The sequence below is a fragment of the Cherax quadricarinatus genome, chromosome 28, assembly GCF_038502225.1.
Source record: "Cherax quadricarinatus isolate ZL_2023a chromosome 28, ASM3850222v1, whole genome shotgun sequence".
NCBI classification, from domain to species: domain Eukaryota; kingdom Metazoa; phylum Arthropoda; class Malacostraca; order Decapoda; family Parastacidae; genus Cherax; species Cherax quadricarinatus.
In genome coordinates this window covers 2,331,286-2,355,870 of record NC_091319.1, presented here as the reverse complement: position 1 = coordinate 2,355,870, position 24,585 = coordinate 2,331,286, and the positions used below count along the sequence as shown (strand labels likewise).

At 48.0% G+C, this 24,585-nt stretch overlaps 1 protein-coding gene across 5 annotated transcripts in view; it reads right to left on the bottom strand.

Annotated features, from left to right (window-relative positions):
* LOC128693217 (nucleolar protein 4) overlaps positions 1–24,585 on the bottom strand; it is a 244,205-nt gene that overhangs the window by 68,110 nt on the left and 151,510 nt on the right. Inside the window, exon 1 of one of the 5 annotated variants that reach the window (XM_053782720.2) lies at positions 23,722–23,795. The exons of 3 other annotated variants lie outside the window; for them this stretch is intronic. In XM_053782720.2, the coding sequence (XP_053638695.1) occupies positions 23,722–23,766 (45 nt within the window). In that variant the 5' untranslated portion in view covers positions 23,767–23,795. Of the gene's footprint in view, positions 1–23,710; positions 23,796–24,585 lie in introns of those variants that run through there. One more of the 5 variants, XM_070089312.1, reaches the window with a different exon arrangement.

Below are 24,585 nucleotides of genomic sequence, written 5' to 3'. Positions count from 1 at the left end.
TGGGCTCACCTCGCCGGCTGGGCTCACCTTCCTCGCTACATCACCATTACCACCTCCATGTTCTCTCGTTCATTTCAAAGCACATGCATTGTGAGGCTGCCACTGGAGGGCTGGGTGGGGGTGGAGGGGCTGGGTGGGGGGTGGAGGGGTGGTTTTAATATTCGCTTGCGTCCAATGACTACTGTCACATTTACACTGCCACAGTCACATATACACACTGACTGCGTCACATGTGCACTGTGTCGCATACACCCCGCCAGTGTCACACATGCAGTACACGGTCAGTATGTCATATACTACAGTATACTATCAGTATTCTCTCGTATATACTGAAGGTCACATTTAAGGTATAATATAGCTGTCTGGGGTCACTCAGTGATGATAGGTCATAGTTAATTGAGGTCGCTGTCTCTCTCCTATCTTTTCTCCCCGACACACACACACGGAGGGGGGAACACAAGTAACAAAACACAAAGGAAACTCATAGGGATGTATATGCATTAATAACACACCCTGCGCCCTCTGTCACCCCTCCATGGAACAGATCTCTCAGACTTGAAATGACTCGCTTCCTTGTAATTATCTCAGCTTACCTTATCATTTGTCTTCCTCTTTATTTCATCCGTTTGGTTCCATCCTCCTATTCTTAACATCGTTACCTGGAGTCGCTTCCGGAGGTTCACCCCTTTATAGGCAGGGTCACCCCCCTGCCCCGAGGACTGGTCAGAGAGCAGGCCTCCTTGTTGCTGGCCTCATCAATTAAGTTGTAAGTGCCTCCTGCCCGCATTCCAACGCATGCACCACAACCAGGCTGTTTATGAACTGTTTTTAAGAATCTGTCGAGTTACATCTTAAAGACAGTCAGGGGTCTGTTGGTGATCTCCCTAGTGCAGGGAGGGAGGGCGCTGAAGAGTCGCGGTCCGTTAACACTTATCGAGTTCTCTCTCAGAGTGCTCAACACTCGAGTGCTTTTCAATGGAGGTATCCTGTACCATCTGCCAGGCCTCTTGCGTTCCTTTACCTACTTGGAGTCTACCCTGAGGTTGTTCCGGGGGTCAACGCTCGCGGCACTATACTGGATGTGGTTTTTACCTTTTTTTGGCATATGAAAAAAATATTTTGGATTTCTTTCAGTTTCACTGTTTTTTAGCTCTGTGTCTCTCTCTGATCCTTAATGAATCATTTATGTTCAATATTTTCTACTTCCCTGGTCTACCTAGAGGTTTACCTGGAGGGTGCTTCGGGGTCAACGCCCCCACGGCCCGGTCCGTGACCAGTCTAGCCTTCCTTGAGAAGTTCAGTGATTCTGCACATTCGCCTGTAGAAGGAGCGCCTCTCTCTTTCTAGTTTACATCTCATCATTTTTTCCTTAGGGGACTCCTGTGTCACTACTATTACTTCCTTCTTATTACCACCACCTCCACTTTTGCACTGCTTACTACTACTACAAACTATTTTTCCACTTCCTCTAGTTCTCCCGGCCTCGCCCCCTCTCGTATATATACTGGTACCCTTCCCTTCGCTCTTCTGTGTGACTAGTTAACGGTCTAAGTCGGACCGAAATGTCGTCGTAAGCTTCATTCTCCTGTGTGCGGGTTATCTGTGCATTGTCTTGAGCATACTTCATGATACTGGATCGGATCCATGTTATCTAAGATACGTTCCCAGCATGGTGGAGTTATTGTTGTGGTTGTTGTTGTTGTCCTGGTGGAGTTATTGTTGTAGTTGTTGTTGTCTTGGTGGTGGAGTTATTGTTGTTGTGGTTGTTGTTGTTGTTTTGGTGGTGGAGTTATTGTTGTGGTTGTTGTTGTTGTCCTGGTGGAGTTATTGTTGTAGTTGTTGTTGTTGTTGTCCTAGTGGAGTTATTGTTGTGGTGGTTGTTGTTGTTGTCCTGGTGGAGTTATTGTTGTGGTTGTTGTTGTCCTGGAGGAGTTATTGTTGTGGTTGTTGTTGTCCTGGAGAAGTTATTGTTGTGGTGGTTGTTGTTGTTGTCCTGCTGGTGGAGTTATTGTTGTGGTGGTTGTTATTGTTGTCCTGGTGGTGGAGTTATTGTTGTGGTGGTTGTTGTTGTTGTCCTGGTGGTGGAGTTATTGTTGTGGTGGTTGTTGTTGTTGTCCTGGTGGTGGAGTTATTGTTGTGGTGGTTGTTATTGTTGTCCTGGTGGAGTTATTGTTGTGGTGGTTGTTGTTATTGTCCTGGTGGTGGAGTTATTGTTGTGGTGGTTGTTGTTGTTGTCCTGGTGGTGGAGTTATTGTTGTGGTTGTTGTTGTCCTGGAGGAGTTATTGTTGTGGTTGTTGTTGTCCTGGAGAAGTTATTGTTGTGGTTGTTGTTGTTGTCTTGGTGGTGGAGTTATTGTTGTGGTGGTGGTTGTTGTTGTTGTCCTGGTGGAGATACTGTTGTGGTTGTTGTTGTTGTTGTCCTGGTGGAGTTATTGTTGTGGTGGTGGTTGTTGTTGTTCTGGTGGAGATATTGTTGTGGTGGTTGTTGTTGTCCTGGTGGAGTTATTGTTGTGGTGGTTGTTGTCTTGGTGGTGGAGTTATTGTTGTGGTGGTGGTTGTTGTTGTTGTTTTGGTGGAGTTATTGTTGTAGTTGTTGTTGTTGTTGTCTTGGTGGTGGAGTTATTGTTGTGGTTGTTGTTGTCCTGGTAGTGGAGTTATTGTTGTGGTGGTTGTTGTTGTTGTTCTGGTGGAGTTATTGTGGTTGTTGTTGTTGTTGTCCTGGTGGAGTTATTGTTGTGGTGGTTGTTGTTGTTGTCCTGGTGGAGTTATTGTTGTGGTTGTTGTTGTTGTTGTTGTCCTGGTGGAGTTATTGTTGTGGTTGTTGTTGTCTTGGTGGTGGAGTTATTGTTGTGGTGGTTGTTGTTGTTGTCTTGGTGGTGGAGTTATTGTTGTGGTGGTTGTTGTTGTTGTCTTGGTGGTGGAGTTATTGTTGTGGTGGTTGTTGTTGTCCTGGTGGAGTTATTGTTGTGGTTGTTGTCTTGGTGGTGGAGTTATTGTTGTGGTGGTTGTTGTTGTTGTCCTGGTGGAGTTATTGTTGTGGTTGTTGTTGTTGTCCTGGTGGAGTTATTGTTGTGGTGGTTGTTGTTGTTGTCCTGGTGGAGTTATTGTTGTGGTTGTTGTTGTTGTCCTGGTGGAGTTATTGTTGTGGTGGTTGTTGTTGTTGTCCTGGTGGAGTTATTGTTGTGGTGGTTGTTGTTATTGTCCTGGTGGTGGAGTTATTGTTGTGGTGGTTGTTGTTGTTGTCCTGGTGGTGGAGTTATTGTTGTGGTGGTTGTTGTTATTGTCCTGGTGGAGTTATTGTTGTGGTGGTTGTTGTTGTTGTCCTGGTGGTGGAGTTATTGTTGTGGTGGTTGTTGTTGTTGTCCTGGTGGTGGAGTTATTGTTGTGGTGGTTGTTGTTGTCCTGGTGGTGGAGTTATTGTTGTGGTGGTTGTTGTTGTTGTCCTGGTGGTGGAGTTATTGTTGTGGTGGTTGTTGTTGTTGTCCTGGTGGTGGAGTTATTGTTGTGGTGGTTGTTGTTGTTGTCCTGGTGGTGGAGTTATTGTTGTGGTGGTTGTTGTTGTTCTGGTGGAGTTATTGTTGTGGTGGTTGTTGTTGTTCTGGTGGTGGAGTTATTGTTGTGGTGGTTGTTGTCCTGGTGGTGGAGTTATTGTTGTGGTTGTTGTTGTCCTGGTGGTGGAGTTATTGTTGTGGTGGTTGTTGTCCTGGTGGAGTTATTGTTGTGGTGGTTGTTGTTGTTGTTGTTGTCCTGGTGGAGTTATTGTTGTGGTTGTTGTTGTTGTTCTGGTGGAGTTATTGTTGTGGTGGTTGTTGTTGTTGTCCTGGTGGAGTTATTGTTGTGGTTGTTGTTGTTGTCCTGGTGGAGTTATTGTTGTGGTGGTTGTTGTTGTTCTGGTGGTGGAGTTATTGTTGTGGTGGTTGTTGTCCTGGTGGAGTTATTGTTGTGGTGGTTGTTGTTGTTGTTGTTGTCCTGGTGGAGTTATTGTTGTGGTTGTTGTTGTTGTCCTGGTGGAGTTATTGTTGTGGTGGTTGTTGTTGTTCTGGTGGTGGAGTTATTGTGGTGGTTGTTGTTGTCCTGGTGGTGGAGTTATTGTTGTGGTGGTTGTTGTCCTGGTGGAGTTATTGTTGTGGTGGTTGTTGTTGTTGTTCTGGTGGAGTTATTGTTGTGGTTGTTGTTGTCTTGGTGGTGGAGTTATTGTTGTGGTTGTTGTTGTTGTTGTCCTGGTGGAGTTATTGTTGTGGTTGTTGTTGTCTTGGTGGTGGAGTTATTGTTGTGGTGGTGGTTGTTGTTGTCCTGGTGGAGTTATTGTTGTGGTGGTTGTTGTTGTTGTTCTGGTGGAGTTATTGTTGTGGTTGTTGTTGTTGTCTTGGTGGTGGAGTTATTGTTGTGGTGGTTGTTGTTGTTGTTCTGGTGGAGTTATTGTTGTGGTTGTTATTGTTGTCTTGGTGGTGGAGTTATTTTTGTGGTTGTTGTTGTTGTCCTGGTGGTGGAGTTATTGTTGTGGTGGTGGTTGTTGTTGTCCTGGTGGAGTTATTGTTGTGGTTGTTATTGTTGTCTTGGTGGTGGAGTTATTTTTGTGGTTGTTGTTGTTGTCCTGGTGGTGGAGTTATTGTTGTGGTGGTGGTTGTTGTTGTCCTGGTGGAGTTATTGTTGTGGTGGTTGTTGTTGTCTTGGTGGTGGAGTTATTGTTGTGGTGGTGGTTGTTGTTGTCCTGGTGGAGTTATTGTTGTGGTGGTTGTTGTTGTCTTGGTGGTGGAGTTATTGTTGTGGTGGTTGTTGTTGTTGTCCTGGTGGAGTTATTGTTGTGGTGGTTGTTGTTGTCTTGGTGGTGGAGTTATTGTTGTGGTGGTTGTTGTTGTCTTGGTGGTGGAGTTATTGTTGTGGTGGTTGTTGTTGTTGTCCTGGTGGAGTTATTGTTGTGGTGGTTGTTGTTGTCCTGGTGGAGTTATTGTTGTGGTGGTTGTTGTTGTTGTCCTGGTGGAGTTATTGTTGTGGTGGTTGTTGTTGTCCTGATGGAGTTATTGTTGTGGTGGTTGTTGTTGTCCTGGTGGAGTTATTGTTGTGGTTGTTGTTGTTGTCCTGGTGGAGTTATTGTTGTGGTGGTTGTTGTTGTCCTGATGGAGTTATTGTTGTGGTGGTTGTTGTTGTCCTGGTGGAGTTATTGTTGTGGTTGTTGTTGTTGTCCTGGTGGTGGAGTTATTGTTGTGGTTGTTGTTGTTGTCCTGGTGGAGTTATTGTTGTGGTTGTTGTTGTTGTCCTGGTGGTGGAGTTATTGTTGTGGTTGTTGTTGTTGTCCTGGTGGTGGAGTTATTGTTGTGGTTGTTGTTGTCTTGGTGGAGTTTTTGTTGTGGTGGTTGTTGTTGTCCTGGTGGAGTTATTGTTGTGGTGGTTGTTGTTGTCCTGATGGAGTTATTGTTGTGGTTGTTGTTGTTGTCCTGGTGGTGGAGTTATTGTTGTGGTGGTTGTTGTTGTTGTTGTCCTGGTGGTGGAGTTATTGTTGTGGTGGTTGTTGTTGTTGTTGTCCTGGTGGTGGAGTTATTGTTGTGGTGGTTGTTGTTGTCCTGATGGAGTTATTGTTGTGGTTGTTGTTGTTGTCCTGGTGGTGGAGTTATTGTTGTGGTTGTTGTTGTTGTCCTGGTGGAGTTATTGTTGTGGTTGTTGTTGTTGTCTTGGTGGTGGAGTTATTGTTGAGGTGGTTGTTGTTGTTGTTGTCCTGGTGGTGGAGTTATTGTTGTGGTGGTTGTTGTTGTCCTGATGGAGTTATTGTTGTGGTTGTTGTTGTTGTCCTGGTGGAGTTATTGTTGTGGTTGTTGTTGTTGTCCTGGTGGTGGAGTTATTGTTGTGGTGGTGGTTGTTGTCCTGGTGGTGGAGTTATTGTTGTGGTGGTGGTTGTTCTCCTGGTGGTGGAGTTATTGTTGTGGTGGTGGTTGTTGTCCTGGTGGAGTTATTGTTGTGGTGGTTGTTGTTGTCCTGGTGGTGGAGTTATTGTTGTGGTGGTTGTTGTTGTTGTCCTGGTGGTGGAGTTATTGTTGTGGTGGTTGTTGTTGTTGTCCTGGTGGTGGAGTTATTGTTGTGGTGGTTGTTGTTGTTGTCCTGTTGGTGGAGTTATTGTTGTGGTGGTTGTTGTTGTTGTCCTGGTGGTGGAGTTATTGTTGTGGTGGTTGTTGTTGTTGTCCTGGTGGTGGAGTTATTGTTGTGGTGGTTGTTGTTGTTGTCCTGTTGGTGGAGTTATTGTTGTGGTGGTTGTTGTTGTCCTGGTGGAGTTATTGTTGTGGTGGTTGTTGTTGTTGTCCTGGTGGAGTTATTGTTGTGGTGGTTGTTGTTGTTGTCCTGGTGGAGTTATTGTTGTGGTGGTTGTTGTTGTTGTCCTGGTGGTGGAGTTATTGTTGTGGTGGTTGTTGTTGTTGTCCTGGTGGTGGAGTTATTGTTGTGGTGGTTGTTGTTGTTGTCCTGGTGGTGGAGTTATTGTTGTGGTGGTTGTTGTTGTTGTCCTGGTGGTGGAGTTATTGTTGTGGTGGTTGTTGTTGTCCTGGTGGTGGAGTTATTATTGTTGTGGTGGTGGTGGTTATCCTGGTGGTGGAGTTATTGTTGTGGTGGTTGCTGTCCTGGTGGTGGAGTTATTGTTGTGGTGGTTGCTGTCCTGGTGGTGGAGTTATTGGAGTTATTGTTGTAGTTGTTGTTGTCTTGGTGGTGGAGTTATTGTTGTGGTGGTTGTTGTTGTTGTCCTGGTGGTGGAGTTATTGTTGTGGTGGTTGTTGTTGTTGTCCTGGTGGTGGAGTTATTGTTGTGGTGGTTGTTGTTGTTGTCCTGGTGGTGGAGTTATTGTTGTGGTGGTTGTTGTTGTTGTCCTGGTGGTGGTGGTGGTGGTTGTTGTTGTTGTCCTGTTGGTGGAGTTATTGTTGTGGTGGTTGTTGTTGTTGTCCTGTTGGTGGAGTTATTGTTGTGGTGGTTGTTGTTGTTGTCCTGGTGGAGTTATTGTTGTGGTGGTGTTGTTGTTGTCCTGGTGGTGGAGTTATTGTTGTGGTGGTTGTTGTTGTTGTCCTGTTGGTGGAGTTATTGTTGTGGTGGTTGTTGTTGTTGTCCTGTTGGTGGAGTTATTGTTGTGGTGGTTGTTGTTGTTGTCCTGGTGGTGGAGTTATTGTTGTGGTGGTGTTGTTGTCCTGGTGGTGGAGTTATTGTTGTGGTGGTTGTTGTTGTTGTCCTGTTGGTGGAGTTATTGTTGTGGTGGTTGTTGTTGTTGTCCTGGTGGAGTTATTGTTGTGGTGGTTGTTGTTGTCCTGGTGGTGGAGTTATTGTTGTGGTGGTTGTTGTTGTTGTCCTGGTGGAGTTATTGTTGTGGTGGTTGTTGTCCTGGTGGTGGAGTTATTGTTGTGGTGGTTGTTGTTGTTGTCCTGGTGGAGTTATTGTTGTGGTGGTTGTTGTTGTTGTCGTCCTGGTGGAGTTATTGTTGTGGTGGTTGTTGTTGTTGTCGTCCTGGTGGAGTTATTGTTGTGGTGGTTGTTGTTGTCCTGGTGGTGGAGTTATTGTTGTGGTGGTTGTTGTTGTTGTCCTGGTGGAGTTATTGTTGTGGTGGTTGTTGTTATTGTCCTGGTGGTGGAGTTATTGTTGTGGTGGTTGTTGTTGTTGTCCTGGTGGTGGAGTTATTGTTGTGGTGGTTGTTGTTGTCCTGGTGGTGGAGTTATTGTTGTGGTGGTTGTTGTCCTGGTGGTGGAGTTATTGTGGTGGTTGTTGTTGTCCTGGTGGAGTTATTGTTGTGGTTGTTGTTGTCCTGGTGGTGGAGTTATTGTTGTGGTGGTTGTTGTCCTGGTGGTGGAGTTGTTGTTGTGGTGGTTGTTGTCCTGGTGGTGGAGTTATTGTTGTGGTGGTTGTTGTCCTGGTGGTGGAGTTATTGTTGTGGTGGTTGTTGTCCTGGTGGTGGAGTTATTGTTGTGGTGGTTATCCTGGTGGTGGAGTTATTGTTGTGGTGGTTGTTGTTCTCTTGGTGGTGGAGTTATTGTTGTGGTGGTTGTTGTCCTGGTGGTGGAGTTATTGTTGTGGTGGTTGTTGTCCTGGTGGTGGAGTTATTGTTGTGGTGGTTGTTGTCCTGGTGGTGGAGTTATTGTTGTGGTGGTTGTTGTCCTGGTGGTGGAGTTATTGTTGTGGTTGTTGTTGTCCTGGTGGTGGAGTTATTGTTGTGGTGGTTGTTGTCCTGGTGGTGGAGTTATTGTTGTGGTTGTTGTTGTCCTGGTGGTGGAGTTATTGTTGTGGTGGTTGCTGTCCTGGTGGAGTTATTGTTGTGGTGGTTGCTGTCCTGGTGGTGGAGTTATTGTTGTGGTGGTTGTTGTCCTGGTGGTGGAGTTATTGTTGTGGTGGTTGTTGTCCTGGTGGTGGAGTTATTGTTGTGGTGGTTGTTGTCCTGGTGGTGGAGTTATTGTTGTGGTGGTTGTTGTCCTGGTGGAGTTATTGTTGTGGTTGTTGTCCTGGTGGTGGAGTTATTGTTGTGGTGGTTGTTGTCCTGGTGGTGGAGTTATTGTTGTGGTGGTTGTTGTCCTGGTGGTGGAGTTATTGTTGTGGTGGTTGTTGTCCTGGTGGAGTTATTGTTGTGGTGGTTGCTGTCCTGGTGGTGGTTATCCTGGTGGTGGAGTTATTGTTGTGGTGGTTGTTGTCCTGGTGGTGGAGTTATTGTTGTGGTGGTTGTTGTCCTGGTGGAGTTATTGTTGTGGTGGTTGCTGTCCTGGTGGAGTTATTGTTGTGGTTGTTGTTGTCCTGGTGGTGGAGTTATTGTTGTGGTGGTTGTTGTCCTGGTGGAGTTATTGTTGTGGTTGTTGTTGTCCTGGTGGTGGAGTTATTGTTGTGGTGGTTGTTGTCCTGGTGGAGTTATTGTTGTGGTTGTTGTCCTGGTGGTGGAGTTATTATTGTTGTGGTGGCAGCTGACAATGCTGTATTTCTCGCTGTATTTCGGGGTCTCGATTTCTTGATCCAGTCAGCCAGTCAGCGACACAGTCACCCTTTAGCTACCACTCCAGCCCGCCAGTCTAAATCAGTCAAGCAACGCCTAAATACTATGCCGGTCATCCAGGAAGCCAGCTATCTAGTCAACCAGTTAGTTATTCAGTCAGAGCGAGCAGTGTAAAGCAAGGACGAGGCAGGGGGTGAGGGAGCAGAATGAGGCAGAGGTGAGGGAGCAGGGTGAGGCAGGGGCGAGGCAGGGGTGAGGGAACTGGGTGAGGTGTAGCAGCCCACCACCACCAGCTGTTGATTGTGTCAATACTCCGACTAAAAGCTCTACCTTCGTTACCTGACAGCTCGTGCCTCCACCACCCTCTGCTATCCCTGGAGGCGGGGGCGTCTCTCAAGTGGAGAGAGAGAGGGATAGGGACTACACAGTGTGTTGTGGGCTTGTACCTCTTCCACCCTTACCGTCCCTGGAGGCGGGGATGTCACTCAGGTGAGGAGAGGCATGGAGTGAGAGGTGATTGTGTTGGACGAGGGAGGAAGAGACTCAAGGAGGTGTCATGAGTGACTATTGCCGCTGGTGTTACAGGTTGTCGCAGGTACAACACGTCGAGGAAAAATTGGCAGTGTTATGGAAGTATTTAACACTAGCGAAGTTGAGAAGTATCACTGGAGGGAGAGAACAAGCGCACAGGGAGACTGCAAACAGAACATCTTAAAGGGAGAACACGTAAAAGATTGCAAAGTAAAACTTTGCAAGCAGGAAACAGGTAGCAAAGACAAGAACAGCCGCTTGCAAGTGTGACACAGGCAGCAGCAGCAGGCAACATGCTGGGGCTTTACGGGTCGCCAGAACTCACGTATCTTCAAAGCACTCGACACACTGCAGCAAGAAGAGTTTATCTTTTAGTTTCTGCAACATGTACAGGCTGGTTTTCTCCTTTATTTCTTACATTTTATTTCAGTCTCATCTTCCACTACGTCAACACATCTCCTCTGTTTTTTTCTTCGCGTTCTCATCCCCCCGCCCTCCTTCCCTTCCTCCCGTACGTCCTAGTGAAATCCTCTCCCCCCACGTGCCCATCCCTGGCCTCACGCCTGCAGTGTAGGTGTGCAGTGAGTGGTGGCTGCCTTCCCCACGGCTGCCCTCCTGCCATCATAATCAGGGAAGGCGGCCACACAGGGCGACGTTCCAAACATTGATCCCCAGAGCTCTTCCATGCTCCAGATTACCTCCAGACTCGTCCCTCCTGTGTGTGGTATATATTCCAGCTCTTCTTCCCCTCCTCCTGCTAGTGGAGATGGTGGCTGACTCTTGCTGTGGTGTATGTTTCAAGCCTTTCCTGCTGGTGGTGGTGGTGGTGGTGGTGGTGGTGGTGGTGGTGGTTCATGTCTTAGATCTTTCCTCCTGCTAGGGAGAATGGAAGTCACTTTCTAGAATGGAGGCTTGCGTTCCAGTTCCTCTCATCTTCCTCCTGCTGGGGAGGTGATGGATACTCCCTGGAGTGGAGTGGTTTGTATATTCGAGCTCCCCACTACCTCCTCCTCCTCCTAGGGGAAGTGGAGGTAATCGCCTCTTACGTGGTGTACGTGAGGTAGCGCCTCTTTCCCTCCTGTTGGGGAAAATAGTGAGGGTGGGTTCCTTGGGGTGGTATAGGTGCTTCTAGCTCTTCTCTCTTCGTGCTGGGGGTCACTCCTGTGTGATGCATCCTCAGCGCCTCTCATGCCAGTGGTGGTGATACTAGTGGTGGTGGTGGTGATACTAGTGGTGGTGGTGGTGATACTAGTGGTAGTGGTGGTGATACTAGTGGTAGTGGTGGTGATACTAGCGGTAGTGGTGGTGATACTAGTGGTAGTGGTGGTGATACTAGTGGTAGTGGTGGTGGTGATACTAGTGGCAGTGGTGGTGATACTAGTGGTAGTGGTGGTGGTGATACTAGTGGTAGTGGTGATACTAGTGGTAGCGGTGGTGGTGATACTAGTGGTAGTGGTGGTGATACAAGTGGTAGTGGTGGTGATACAAGTGGTAGTGGTGGTGATACAAGTGGTAGTGGTGGTGATACAAGTGGTAGTGGTGATACTAGTGGTAGCGGTGGTGATACTAGTAGTGGTGGTGATACTAGTGGTGGCGGTGGTGATACTAGTGGTGGCGGTGGTGATACTAGTGGTGGTGGTGATGCTAGTGGTGGTGGTGATACTAGTGGTAGTGGTGGTGGTGGTGATACTAGTAGTAGTGGTGGTGGTGATACTAGTAGTAGTGGTGGTGGTGGTGATACTAGTGGTGGTGGTGATACTAGTAGTTGTGGTGGTACTAGTAGTGGTGGTGGTGATACTAGTAGTAGTGATACTAGTAGTAGTGATACTAGTAGTAGTGGTGATACTAGCAGTAGTAGTGATACTAGCAGTAGTGGTGATACTAGCAATAGTGGTTGTGGTGATACTAGTGGTAATGGTGGTGATACTAGTGGTAATGGTGGTGGTGGTGATCCTAGTAGTAATGGTGGTGGTGATACTAGTAGTGATGTTGGAGATAGTAGTAGTGGTGGTGGTGGTGATACTAGTGGTGGCGGTGATACTAGCGGCAGTGGTGATACTAACAGTAGTGGTAGTGGTGATACTAGCAGTAGTGGTGGTGGTGATACTAGTGGTAATGGCGGCGATACTAGTAGTAGTGATGATACTAGTAGTGGTGGTGATAGTAGTGGTAGTGTTGATACTAGTGGTAGTGGTGGTAGTGGTACTTGTGGTGGTGATACTTGTGGTGGTGGTAGTGGTGATGGTAGCGGTAGTGGTGATGGTAGCGGTAGTGGTGATACTAGTGGTAGTGGTGATACTAGTAGTAGTGGTGATACTAGTAGTAGTGGTGATACTAGTAGTAGTGGTGATACTAGCAGTAGTGGTGATACTAGCAGTAGTGGTGATACTAGTGGTGATACTAGCAGTAGTGGTTGTGGTGATACTAGTGGTGGTGATACTAGTGGTAATGGTGGTGATACTAGTGGTGGTGATACTAGTGGTAATGGTGGTGATACTAGTGGTAATGGTGGTGGTGGTGATACTAGTAGTAATGGTGGTGGTGATACTAGTAGTGATGTTGGAGATAGTAGTAGTGGTGGTGGTGATACTAGTGGTGGTGGTGATACTAGTGGTAATGGTGGCGATACTAGTAGTAGTGATGATACTAGTAGTGGTGGTGATAGTAGTGGTAGTGGTGATACTAGTGGTAGTGGTGGTAGTGGTACTTGTGGTGGTGGTGGTGGTGATGATAGTGGTAGTGGTGATGGTGATGGTAGTGGTAGTGGTGATACTAGTGGTAGTGGTGATACTAGTGGTAGTGGTGATACTAGTTGTGGTGGTGGTGGTGATACTAGTTGTGGTGGTAGTGATACTAGATGTGGTGGTGGTGGTGATACTAGATGTGGTGGTGGTGATACTAGATGTGGTGGTGGTGGTGATACTAGATGTGGTGGTGGTGGTGATACTAGATGTGGTGGTGGTGGTGGTGGTGGTGGTGGTGGTGGTGGTGGTGGTGGTGGTGGTGGTGATACCAGTGGTGATGATGGTGGTGGTGGTGGTGGTGGTGGTAGTGCTACTGGTGATGATGGTGATACTGGTGGAGCTGATACTGGTGGTGGTGATACTGGTGATGGTGGTGATATTGGTGATGGTGATATTGGTGGTGGTGGAGGAGGCTGTGGGTGGGTTGGCCTTTGTAAGCGTTGCAGGCAAGTGTGGCCAGGTTGACGAACGTTTCAGAAATCTTAGTAGTTACCACCATCCTGTGGCTGCCACCACTCTGCGGCTACCACCACCCTGCGGCTACCACCACCCTGCGGCTACCACCACCCTGCGGCTACCAGTGACAAGGATGTTAGCCACAGCACCGTGTCTTCCTTTGCAGATGACACCCGAATCTGCATGACAGTGTCTTCCATTGCAGACACTGCAAAGCTCCAGGCGGACATCAACCAAATCTTTCAGTGGGGTGCAGAAAACAATATGAAGTTCAACGATGAGAAATTTCAATTACTCAGATATGGTAAACATGAGGAAATTAAATCTTCATCAGAGTACAAAACAAATTCTGGCCACAAAATAGAGCGAAACACCAACGTCAAAGACCTGGGAGTGATCATGTTGGAGGATCTCACTTTCAAGGACCATAACATTGTATCAATCGCATCTGCTAGAAAAATGACAGGATGGATAATGAGAACCTTCAAAACTAGGGAGGCCAAGCCCATGATGACACTCTTCAGGTCACTTGTTCTATCTAGGCTGGAATATTGCTGCACACTAACAGCACCTTTCAAGGCAGGTGAAATTGCCGACCTAGAGAATGTACAGGGAACTTTCACGGCGCGCATAACGGAGATAAAACACCTCAATTATTGGGAGCGCTTGAGGTTCCTAAACCTGTATTCCCTGGAACGCAGGAGGGAGAGATACATGATTATATACACCTGGAAAGTCCTAGAGGGACTAGTACCGAACTTGCACACGAAAATCACTCACTACGAAAGCGGAAGACTTGGCAGACGATGCACCATCCCCCCAATGAAAAGCAGGGGTGTCACTAGCACGTTAAGAGACCATACAATAAGTGTCAGGGGCCCGAGACTGTTCAACTGCCTCCCAGCACACATAAGGGGGATTACCAACAGACCCCTGGCAGTCTTCAAGCTGGCACTGGACAAGCACCTAAAGTCAGTTCCTGATCAGCCGGGCTGTGGCTCGTACGTTGGTTTGCGTGCAGCCAGCAGCAACAGCCTGGTTGATCAGGCTCTGATCCACCAGGAGGCCTGGTCACAGACCGGGCCGCGGGGGCGTTGACCCCCGGAACTCTCTCCAGGTAAACTCCAGTTCAGCCTCGCGATTAGTCAGGAAAGCTTTCTCTGCGGCGCCTCAGCGTTACAATCTGCGCGACCTTTTAGCGGCTTTGCTACAACAGTCACAGTAATTGATTTGACATCACCAAATCCTTTATCTTACTCGGCTCTAAATACTTCTCCAGGAACCCCTCCCGTCACTTCCACCCTCCCCTAGTACCCTCCACCCTCTCCTCGTACCCTCCACCCCTCTCCTCGTACCCTCCACCCCTCTCCTCGTACCCTCCACCCCTCTCCTCGTACCCTCCACCCCTCTCCTCGTACCCTCCACCCCTCTCCTCGTACCCTCCACCTCCTCTCCTCGTACCCTCCACCCCTCTCCAGGTATCATCCATCCTCCCTCCTCGCCACCTTCATCCTCTCTCCTCATCACCAACCAGGGATTAGTAAGCTGGTCGATAAGAGCTAGGAGATGGGGCCAAGAGCTGTGAATCGAACCCTTCAATCACAAATAGGTGAACCCAACTAGACGGACAATCACACGCTCGCTAATTCATACACAGACGTCCAGTTAACTGAGGTAATCTTACATGTGCTCTGAGGACCTTTCATAGATAATCTTTTAGTTCTGTGTAGGCAAGGATGGCAAGACTACCAGAGTACGCAGGACCAGCATGGAGCCCACACCTGCTCAAGCACATTCAGAAACTTGAAGGAGTCTAAAAGTTTGCAGGAAGACTAATCCAGGTTTTATGTAAGTAATCCGCGTTAAGCGCTAAACCCATGTGGGTCATTCTGCGCAAGACGTGGTGGAGGCTCGATCCTTCGTCTGCTGATCCGAGGAAATTATGCTGCGAGGAGAGAGTAAAGGAATTCAAGGCGACGATGCTGGAAAACAGAATGAAGAATGTTCAACGATTTGAAGATCACTGATCTACCAGATCACTGAGCCCTAGTGGCAAAAATATGAACTATTACGAACCCAACACAAAAAATACTAATACATCAAAAAAATTAACCTGCGTTAAAAAAAAAAATCCATTGTCAAGTCATAACTGAGGCGAGAGAAGTAGAGAAGGCCTGGAAACAATATAGCAGGGGAGGCGGGGGAAGAAAGGAGGGCTGGTAGTAATCAGTAAGACAGTCACGGGGATATAGGTGGTTTTTACAATGCTGAGAGTTCACTGAAGTCCCTACAGGTATACCAGTAATTATATAACTACGAAACGGGGGAGAATTGACAGAGAGAGAGAGAGAGAGAGAGAGAGAGAGAGAGAGAGAGAGAGAGAGAGAGAGAGAGAGAGAGAGAGAGAGAGACAACCACCATGGAGACATGATTACAACTTAGAAGAAAGAAGATTTAATATGTCAGACAGCAACAGACTGTTTGAAATGAAGAGGAAAGGGGCCAAGATGCACAGATGGAAGGTAAAAGGAAAGTAATAAATGAAAGAAGCTACAGGGATGTCGGTAATTACTTTTTCACGCTGAGGATGGTGTGTATGTGGAGCGAGCTATATGTGGAAGTGGCTGAGGTAAACACCAAACACAGTTTCAAGAGTAGGTACGAGAGACCCAGGAACCAATGATTCCACTAACTGTAGCTTAAGAGGCGGTGCCAGGAACTATGACTCGACCACCACAAACACAGGTAAGCACATGTGCCAAGCACAGACAGACAGACAGAGACACAGACACAGACACACACACACACACACACACACACACACACACACACACACACACACACACACACACACACACACACACACACACACACAAAGACTACCACTGAAGAGCGCAGCAATTCCAGGTTGGTCGTTCCTTGACAGATATAATTCCTGGAGGATTCCAGCTTTCTGGCGCGGGACGATGGTTGCTCCTCCGGGGAATGTAATGAGAAATAACGGGTTGGCACAGAAGTCGACCACTTGCTGGGCCATGGTACGAAGACCACACGGAGGAAGAGGAGGAGCAGGAGCAGGAGGAGAAAGAAACAAACAGCAGGAGGACCCACACAGAGCAGGAGGAACCACACGAAGGAGGCACACAAGAGGAACCCATGAAATTTAAGTATACACCCGTATTCACACCTACCTCCAACACCTCCACCACTTCACCTTCACCACCACCACTCCACCGCCATCACTCCACCACTACTCCTACATCATTCCTCCAAAACCTTGATTTCAGTTTCAACAAACTCGCTATCACCCTAACACCCCCACTGACACCACTACGACCAACATCACTAACACTACCACCACTATTACACAGCTAACACTCTCACTATTAATGCCATCATCGACACCATCAACACTATCATCAACATCACTACCACAACTTTAGCAAACGCTCGCGCTGTTTAGTCGTTCCCTTTCCAAGCTGACAGCATCTGCGATTCCCATTCGGGCTTGTTCGAACTGCCATTCCCATTCCAGAGTGGTGCAGGCTGCCATTCCCATTCCCGACTGGTGCCTGTTGCTGCATCTGTTATGATAGATCCAAACAAGCAATTCTGAACAGTCGGCTTCTATTTCCGGGGCCGCTGTGTCTCCATCAATATTACTGCAGATCTGCCATTGTTGTTTTGCCTGCCTTCTTCTACGTCCAGTGCCACATCCAGTGCCATGACCAGTGCCAGGTGAGGCTTCAGTATTAAGGTCAGTGCCACAAAAAGCCTTATGGCACTGTCTTAGAATTTTTAATTTCCTGTTCAGCCAACAGTGTTGATGTGGCAAATGGCAGGTGGCAGGAAAAAGATGGAGAGATGGCAGGTGGCAGGGTAGTGAGGGGAAGGTGGAAGACAGAAGGCAGGTGACATGGAAGTGGAAGTACATGAACGCACAAGTTTAACAGAAAGAACGCCAGAAAATGTTTAGAGAACATGTGAAGAGATGTGGAGGTGCACAATACAGGTGGAGGTGGTTTACTATACAGGTGGAGTAGTAGTAGTAGCACACAACATACGAGAGAAGTTGAAAATGTGCAGAGGAAGTATTGAACCTAGCTGAACACAGGTGTAGTATTAACCAGGTGAGGTAGACCTCCCTTCCTTCCCTCCTATGTAAGGTAATCTTTCCCCTCCCCTCAGAGATGAGGTAATCTTCCCCCTCTTCTCCCCTCCCTGCCCAGATTAGGCAATCATGCCCCTCCTCTTTCTTCCCTACCATTTTCTCTTCTTCCCACCCTCCCCTCACAGCTATCTTCCACACAGCCAGCAGAGAACATGTCCTGCAACTATACAACTCCGACGTAGCAGTGGAAACTACTAACTTATGGTCAAGGATTTCTGAGAAAGAGAACAGCTTCAGTCATATATAAAGTTGTCAGGAGTACCACCAGTGTATCTTAAAAATTAATTTTTAAAGGGGTGGACCGGTAAGCCAGCGGAAGGTTTTGTTCATTTGACCAAAAGCTCCAGTGGCTGGTCATCATATGACCAGCGTCAGGAAACACTTGTCTTGTTTCCTGACGACTTACTCCGGGGCCCTTAAGGCCCCTGAGAGCTTATCTGTTGATTACCTGGTCAACCAGGTTGCTGCTGTTGATGGCTGACTGGCCCACATATCCATCAAAGCCTGGTTAACCTGAACTACAGTACTCAGTGGAGTACTCAGCCTCACTCTCCTCAGGTACCATGTACTGAAGTACAGGCTTAATACCCTGCAAGATAAGGTTACCTGGAGGTTATTCCGGGGATCAACGCCCCCGCGGCCCGGTCCACGACCAGGCCTCCCGATGGATCAGGGCCTGATCAACTAGGCTGTTACTGCTGGCCGCACGCAGTCCGACGTACGAGCCACAGCCCGGCTGATCCGGCACTGACTTTAGGTATCTGTCCAGCTCTCTCTTGAAGGCAGCCAGGGGTTTATTGGCAATTCCCCTAATGCTTGATGGGAGGCTGTTGAACAGTTTTGGGCCCCGGACACTTATGGTGTTTTCTCTTAGTGTACCAATGGCGCCCCTACTTTTTATTGGCGGCATTTTGCATCGCCTGCCCAGTCTTTTACTTTCGTAGGGAGTGATTTCTGTGTGCAGATTTGGGACCATTCCTTCCAAGATTTTCCAAGTGTAGATTATGATATATCTCTCCCTCCTGCGTTCCAACGAGTACAAGTCAAGTGCTTTCAAGCGTTCCCAGTAGTTAAGGTGCTTGACAGAACTTATACGTGCAGTAAAGGATCTCTGTACACTCTCTAGATCTGCGATTTCACCTGCTTTGTATGGAGATGTTAATGTACAGCAGTATTCCAGCCTAGAGAGAACAAGTGATTTGAAAAGGATCATCATGGGCTTGGCATCTCTCGTTTTGAAAGTTCTCATTATCCATCCTATCATTTTCTTTGCACGTGCGATCGTGGCACTGTTGTGATCCTTGAAAGTGAGATCCTCAGACATTACTACTCCCAGGTCCCTTACATTATTTTTCCGCTCTATTGTATGGCCGGAGTCAGTAGTATACTCTGTTCTAGTTATTATCTCCTCCAGTTTTCCATAACGGAGTAGTTGGAATTTGTCCTCATTGAACATCATATTGTTTACCGTTGCCCACTGGAAAACTTTGTTTATATCTTCTTGGAGGTTAACCGCGTCCTCAGCAGATGACAGCCTCATGCAGATCCTAGTATCATCCGCAAAGGATGATACGGTGCTGTGGTGTATATCTCTGTTTATGTCTGATATGAGGATAAGGAATAAGATGGGGGCGAGTACTGTGCCTTGTGGAACAGAGCTCTTCACTATGGCAGCCTCCGATTTAACTCTGTTGACCACTACTCTTTGTGTTCGATTTGTTAGGAAGTTGAAGATCCATCTCCCCACTTTCCCAGTTATTCCTTTAGCACGTATTTTATGGGCTATTACACCATGATCGCATTTGTCAAATGCTTTTGCAAAGTCTGTGTATATTACATCTGCATTCTGATTTTCTTCCAGTGCATCCAAGGCCATGTCATAGTGATCCAGTAGTTGTGAGAGGCAGGAGCGACCTGCCCTGAACCCATGTTGCCCTGGATTGTGCAGATTTTGGGAATCCAGGTGATTTGCAATCCTGCTTCTTAGCACTCTTTCAAAGATTTTTATGATGTGGGACGTCAGAGTTATTGGTCTATAGTTCTTAGCTAATGCTTTGCTGCCACCTTTATGGAGCGGGGCTATATCCGTTGTTTTAAGTGACTGTGGAATCTCACCCATGTCCAAGCTCCTCCTCCATAGTGTACTTAGGGCACGCGAGAGGGGTTTCTTGCAGTTCTTAATGAAAACAGAGTTCCACGAGTCTGGGCCCGGGGCTGAGTGCATAGGCATGTTGTCAATGGCTTTTTCGAAATCTATCGGAGTTAGGGTAATGTCGGAAATCTGGCATACATTTATGGAGTTTTGAGGCTCATTCATGAAGAAATCATTTGGGTCGTCGATCCTCAGACCGATTAGTGGTTCACTAAACACAGGCTCTCATTTGCTATACAGAGGATATTTGCAACTTTGTCAACACCTCCTACAGTCCTCAAACTCTCCCTCTACGCCTTCACAACTACAAACATTGAATGTGATCTCGTGACGTCCAGAGGCAAGACCAAAATCTCATGTCCAAATGTTTGTATTGATAATACGTTTCCCTGCCAAATTAATCACACTGGCAATATAATAATGTATTGATATGTGCATTCATAGGTGGATAATAAAGAGAAATTCACACCTCCTAGTAGAGCAAGTTTATGGTCAATAAGTAATCTATGGGGAGGGTGAAGGGTGCACCACCTTCCCTTCTTCCTTTATAGACTACTCCAGTAAGTGGTTATGGCTCCTCTGTTTTTATACTTTATTCTAAACTAATTTTGTACCTCTCGCTCCAATAAGTTGTGATGGCAAGAGCTGCCAGTTATATAGTACATATTTTATTCCAGGTATATAGTACCAGGTATCTATCTGGTGTCCGTTCCAGGGTATTTTCCGAATACTTTGAAGCGTTCCTAGTAAATTAAAGGCTTTGCTGACTGCTAGTTGTAAACGACCTCACTAGATATTCCAGCTGTGATATCTCTCCTCCCCTGAAGGAAGCCGTGAGCACAGCACAATATTCTAGGCTTGAGAACACAAATCAGGTTCCCAGCCATGTCCCAGCGTGTCCCCAGCCATGTCCCAGCGTGTCCCCAGCCATGTCCCAGCGTGTCCCCAGCAAGGTCCCAGCCAGCGGGCCACTTGAACCTAGCGGTGGCGTCAGGCGACCATTAAATGTTGCACCAGATTGCACCCAACTGGCACCCCCACCACCCTCACCCTCCTAACCACCCTCACCCACCCCGGCACACTCAACCACCCCGATATCTCTACCACCCTAACCCACCCAGCCTTGCGGCCGAATTTGTCCCCTATCCCAGGCTGTAATAAAGCCTGTGGGCGGGCGGGCGGGCGGGGGAGAGTGGGCGATGAGGCGGGCGGCAGTAGGGGCGGGAGTGGCTGGGCGGTGCGAGGGCGTATATACGCCCGTCCTCCGCCGCCCTGGCGTACTGCTGTCGGCAGCTCTGTTCTCTACCCAAGTTATGGCCGTTGCCACATCTGGAAAATTTTCCCGATATTTTCTTATATATTTACACTCTCTTTGTCTCTCTCTCTCTCTCTCTCTCTCTCTCTCTCTCTGTCTGTCTCCCTCTCATTCTCTCCCTCTCTCATCTGAGGATTTTTTTAATATAAGTTAATACAAAACAGCCGAGGCAAACTTTCTCACTGACTTAGAGGTGATGATAAAGATTTCTGATGGGGAAGTTCTGCAATATTACCCGTCAGCGTTGCCCCCCTCAGCCTCCGCCGCCTCCTTGGCGATTATTCCTTTCCCAGGAAGTAGGCGTTAGGAAGCAGGAGGCAGGAAGCAGGAGGCTGGAGAAGGGGAGAGCCAGGCTGATAAATTCCACTAAGGGGTTTCCTTCCCTCGACCCACCCACCAGTTTAGATACACATTCACTCTGAAACATCCCACACCAGACTTCCTCGCCCCGGTGCTCGCTCCAGTACTCGCCTATTTACTTACTCCCAGTACTCGCCTTCAGTTCTCTCTAACAGTAGTTGCTCCAGTACTCGCCTCAACCCCACTATCTGCATGACTCTCTCCCCTTGACACGTGTTGTGCTCCACTACCTGGGTGTCAGTTACACCCCTCCCTTCCCCTCCCTCCTCCTCTCTCTCCTAGGCGTGTAGCACTCTCACATTCTCACCCCTCTCTCCCTGCCTCACTCCTTCCCAACCAACCACCCACCCTTCCCCTAGGCGTGAGGCACACACTCTCCCATCCCCTCTACTTTCCTCCCCACGTGTGGCACCCTGCTGGCTGACTGTCCCCATCCTTCTCTTCCCTTGAGGCACCCTGCAAGCCTCCCTCCCACCCTCCATCGTAAGTGCGTGGCACTCTGCCTGCCTGCCTGCCTGCCTGCCTGCCTGCCTGCCTGCCTGCCTGCCTGCCTGCCTGCCTGCCTGCCTGCCTGCCTGCCCTCCCCCCATCCCTACCTTCCCTTAAGTGTGTGGCACCGCGCCTGCTCCCTCCCACTCTCTCCAGGGATCAGGGATTGTGTGTGGGATCTACAACATTTTATGAGAACGTACACAATTTTATCTTTAGTAAAAAAAAAAAACGCACAGTGGCGCGTCAGCTAGCACGCTCAGGAGACTGACTTCCCCAACTTTGAAATTATTTAGGGCTTTAAGCACGGCATACGTCAGGTTCATTTCTGAGTATGCAGCGCCAACATTATGCCAGTGCATCATCAAAAACCTGAAGAAACTCTAGACGATACAAAAAATTTGCGACAGGAGTTGCATCTAAAAACCTGACGAGCTTCATGTACGAGGACTGTCTTGTGTAGTTGAGAATAACATACATAAACTAGAAGGGAACTGGGAATATGATGATAAGGACAGAAATTACTCAGGAGTTAAGAGAGAAGGAAGATCATACTCTTTGAGATTCGAAGAGCGGCTCAGGGTCATATATGAAAGCGAAAGAAGCACTAAAGCCACAGGGGCGTGAGGAAATGTGTGTGTGTATCAAGGGAAGAGTGTAACACCACACGCTGCCGCTTACCAGACACAAGATCTCTCAGCTATCATATACTGTGTGACGCCTGACCTGCCAGCGACACACAATCAAGGACGCTAAACAATTTTCACAAGTAGGGTGACGCCCACAGACCATAAACACAAGGGGATACCTCCAGGGGTGACGCCCACAGACCATAAACACAAGGGGATACCTCCAGGGGTGACGCCCACAGACCATAAACACAAGGGGATACCTCCAGGGGTGACGCCCACAGACCATAAACACAAGGGGATACCTCCAGGGGTGTCGCCCACAGACCATAAACACAAGGGGATACCTCCAGGGGTGACGCCCACAGACCATAAACACAAGGGGATACCTCCAGGGGTGACGCCCACAGACCATAAACACAAGGGGATACCTTCAGGGGTGACGCCCACAGACCATAAACACAAGGGAATACCTTCAGGAGTGACGCCCACAGAGCATAACAAACAAGGGGATACCTCCAGGGGTGACGTCCATAGAGCATAACAAACACAAGGGAATACCTCCAGGGGTGACGTCCACAAAGCATAACAAACACAAGGGGATACCTCCAGGGGTGACGTCCACAAAGCATAGCAAACACAAGGGGATACCTCCAGGGGTGACGCCCACAGACCATAAACACAAGGGAATACCTCCAGGGGTGACGCCCACAGAGCATAACAAACAAGGGGATACCTCCAGGGGTGACGTCCATAGAGCATAACAAACACAAGGGGATACCTCCAGGGGTGACGTCCACAAAGCATAAACACAAGGGGATACCTCCAGGGGTGACGTCCACAAAGCATAGCAAACACAAGGGGATACCTCCAGGGGTGACGCCCACAGACCATAAACACAAGGGGATACCTTCAGGGGTGACGCCCACAGACCATAAACACAAGGGAATACCTCCAGGGGTGACGCCCACAGAGCATAACAAACAAGGGGATACCTCCAGGGGTGACGTCCATAGAGCATAACAAACACAAGGGGATACCTCCAGGGGTGACGTCCACAAAGCATAAACACAAGGGGATACCTCCAGGGGTGACGCCCACAGAGCATAAACTCAGGGATACCTCCAGAGGGCGAAGCAGGATTTTTGTTATTTTGCTACAAAAAACGAATTGAAAGGTCGACGTTACTCATCTTGTGAATGCACATACCACCGTGAAAGCAGTAACGAAAATACCATTCATCCTGCGAGTCAACGAACTACCATAAGACCGTATTGGTCTGACTTCTCTAGTCGCTGGCAAGGAATGGTTGACCGTACGGAGGCCCAACCTTCACCCCAGGGGTATGATTGTTGATTTCCTTCACCCCAAGAGGAGTGTTTGTTTTTCCTTTATCCATGTCTTGGTGCTGAGTGGTAGTTAGTAGTCCTGGGAGATGGACCTAGTATTCCTTAGGTTACTGGGACTTGGTTGGGTGATGCTAGGAAGTGGCTGGGGTAAACAAGCCTAGTCATGGCACGCTGACCTTGCTCACTCCCTCAGAGTAAATGAAAAATGAAGATACAATTCCGTAGAGTTTCGTTGTTTGTCGTCCCAGCATGCCGTCTCTAAAGGTGTGTTCTTTTTACCTGCTGTACGACCCCTCATAGGTCGTGTTCTTCCCCCGCTGAACGACCCCTCCCAGGTTGTCTCATTATTTACCTGTCCACCCATTAGCAGTCCTTCCCCGCCACCCCACCACCCACACGCACACCTTTCCCCCCCACACACCTTAGTACAAACACCCACTCCTTTATGAACACACCCTCCCCACCCTAAAGATCACTCTCCCTTCCTAAAAGTTCACCCACCCTCTCTAAATCTCACCCACCCTCTTTAACGTTCACCCACCCGACACCCACTTCTCACAACAAAGAATATTTTACCTGCCACCTACCGGTGATCGTACGTACTCATACTGGCGAGTGTACTCAACCAGCATCCTGCTAGGAGGAACTCATCGCCACTCACCTGAAAACAGAGAGGAAAGCCATTAATACAGAGGAATATATAAAATATTTATACACAGTACATAATTCAATAAATTCAATTAAAGTCAAAGCTACGTACTTGTGTATATTCAATAACACTTCCACATTATTATTATCAATTATTATTAATTATTTATTGCTTTCCTGATTATTATAGCAGTCCGCCAATTATTCTCTCAAAGCAGGGATAATTCAGTGGTGGTGGGATAACGTAATACTGGGGATAATTTGGGATTGGTAAGGATATATAATGCTGTAGTGGAGATATATTTGTTACTGTAATGGTTTGACTACCACCCACAGTATGGGTATTGGGCGACTGCCACCCACAGTATGGGTATGGGGTGGCTAGAACCCACAGTATGGGTATGGGGTGGCTAGAACCCACAGTATGGGTATGGGGTGGCTACCACCCACAGTATGGGTATGATATGATCCTAACTAATAACAACATGTCAGAGAGGGCAGCAACCCCGCCCATGCCCACACCATAACCAGAGCGTCAGTTTCAAACTTCAAAGTGTCCAGGCTGGTAATAACACACTTCAAATTCCTCGCCATTACTGCAACCTCCCGACACCCGACACCCGACGCCCGACACCCGACACCCGACCCCAGTAGGGTTGAGCGGGGGAGCCGCGGGGTGTCCTTCCCCAGAGGACTAAGCGAGTTGCTTCCCCCCTCCCTCCCTCCCCCTCGAGGGTTGAGTTGGCCCTGGGGTCCGTAGCACATTTAAGTGGGGCCGCGGAGGCCCTCAGGAGGGTCCAGTG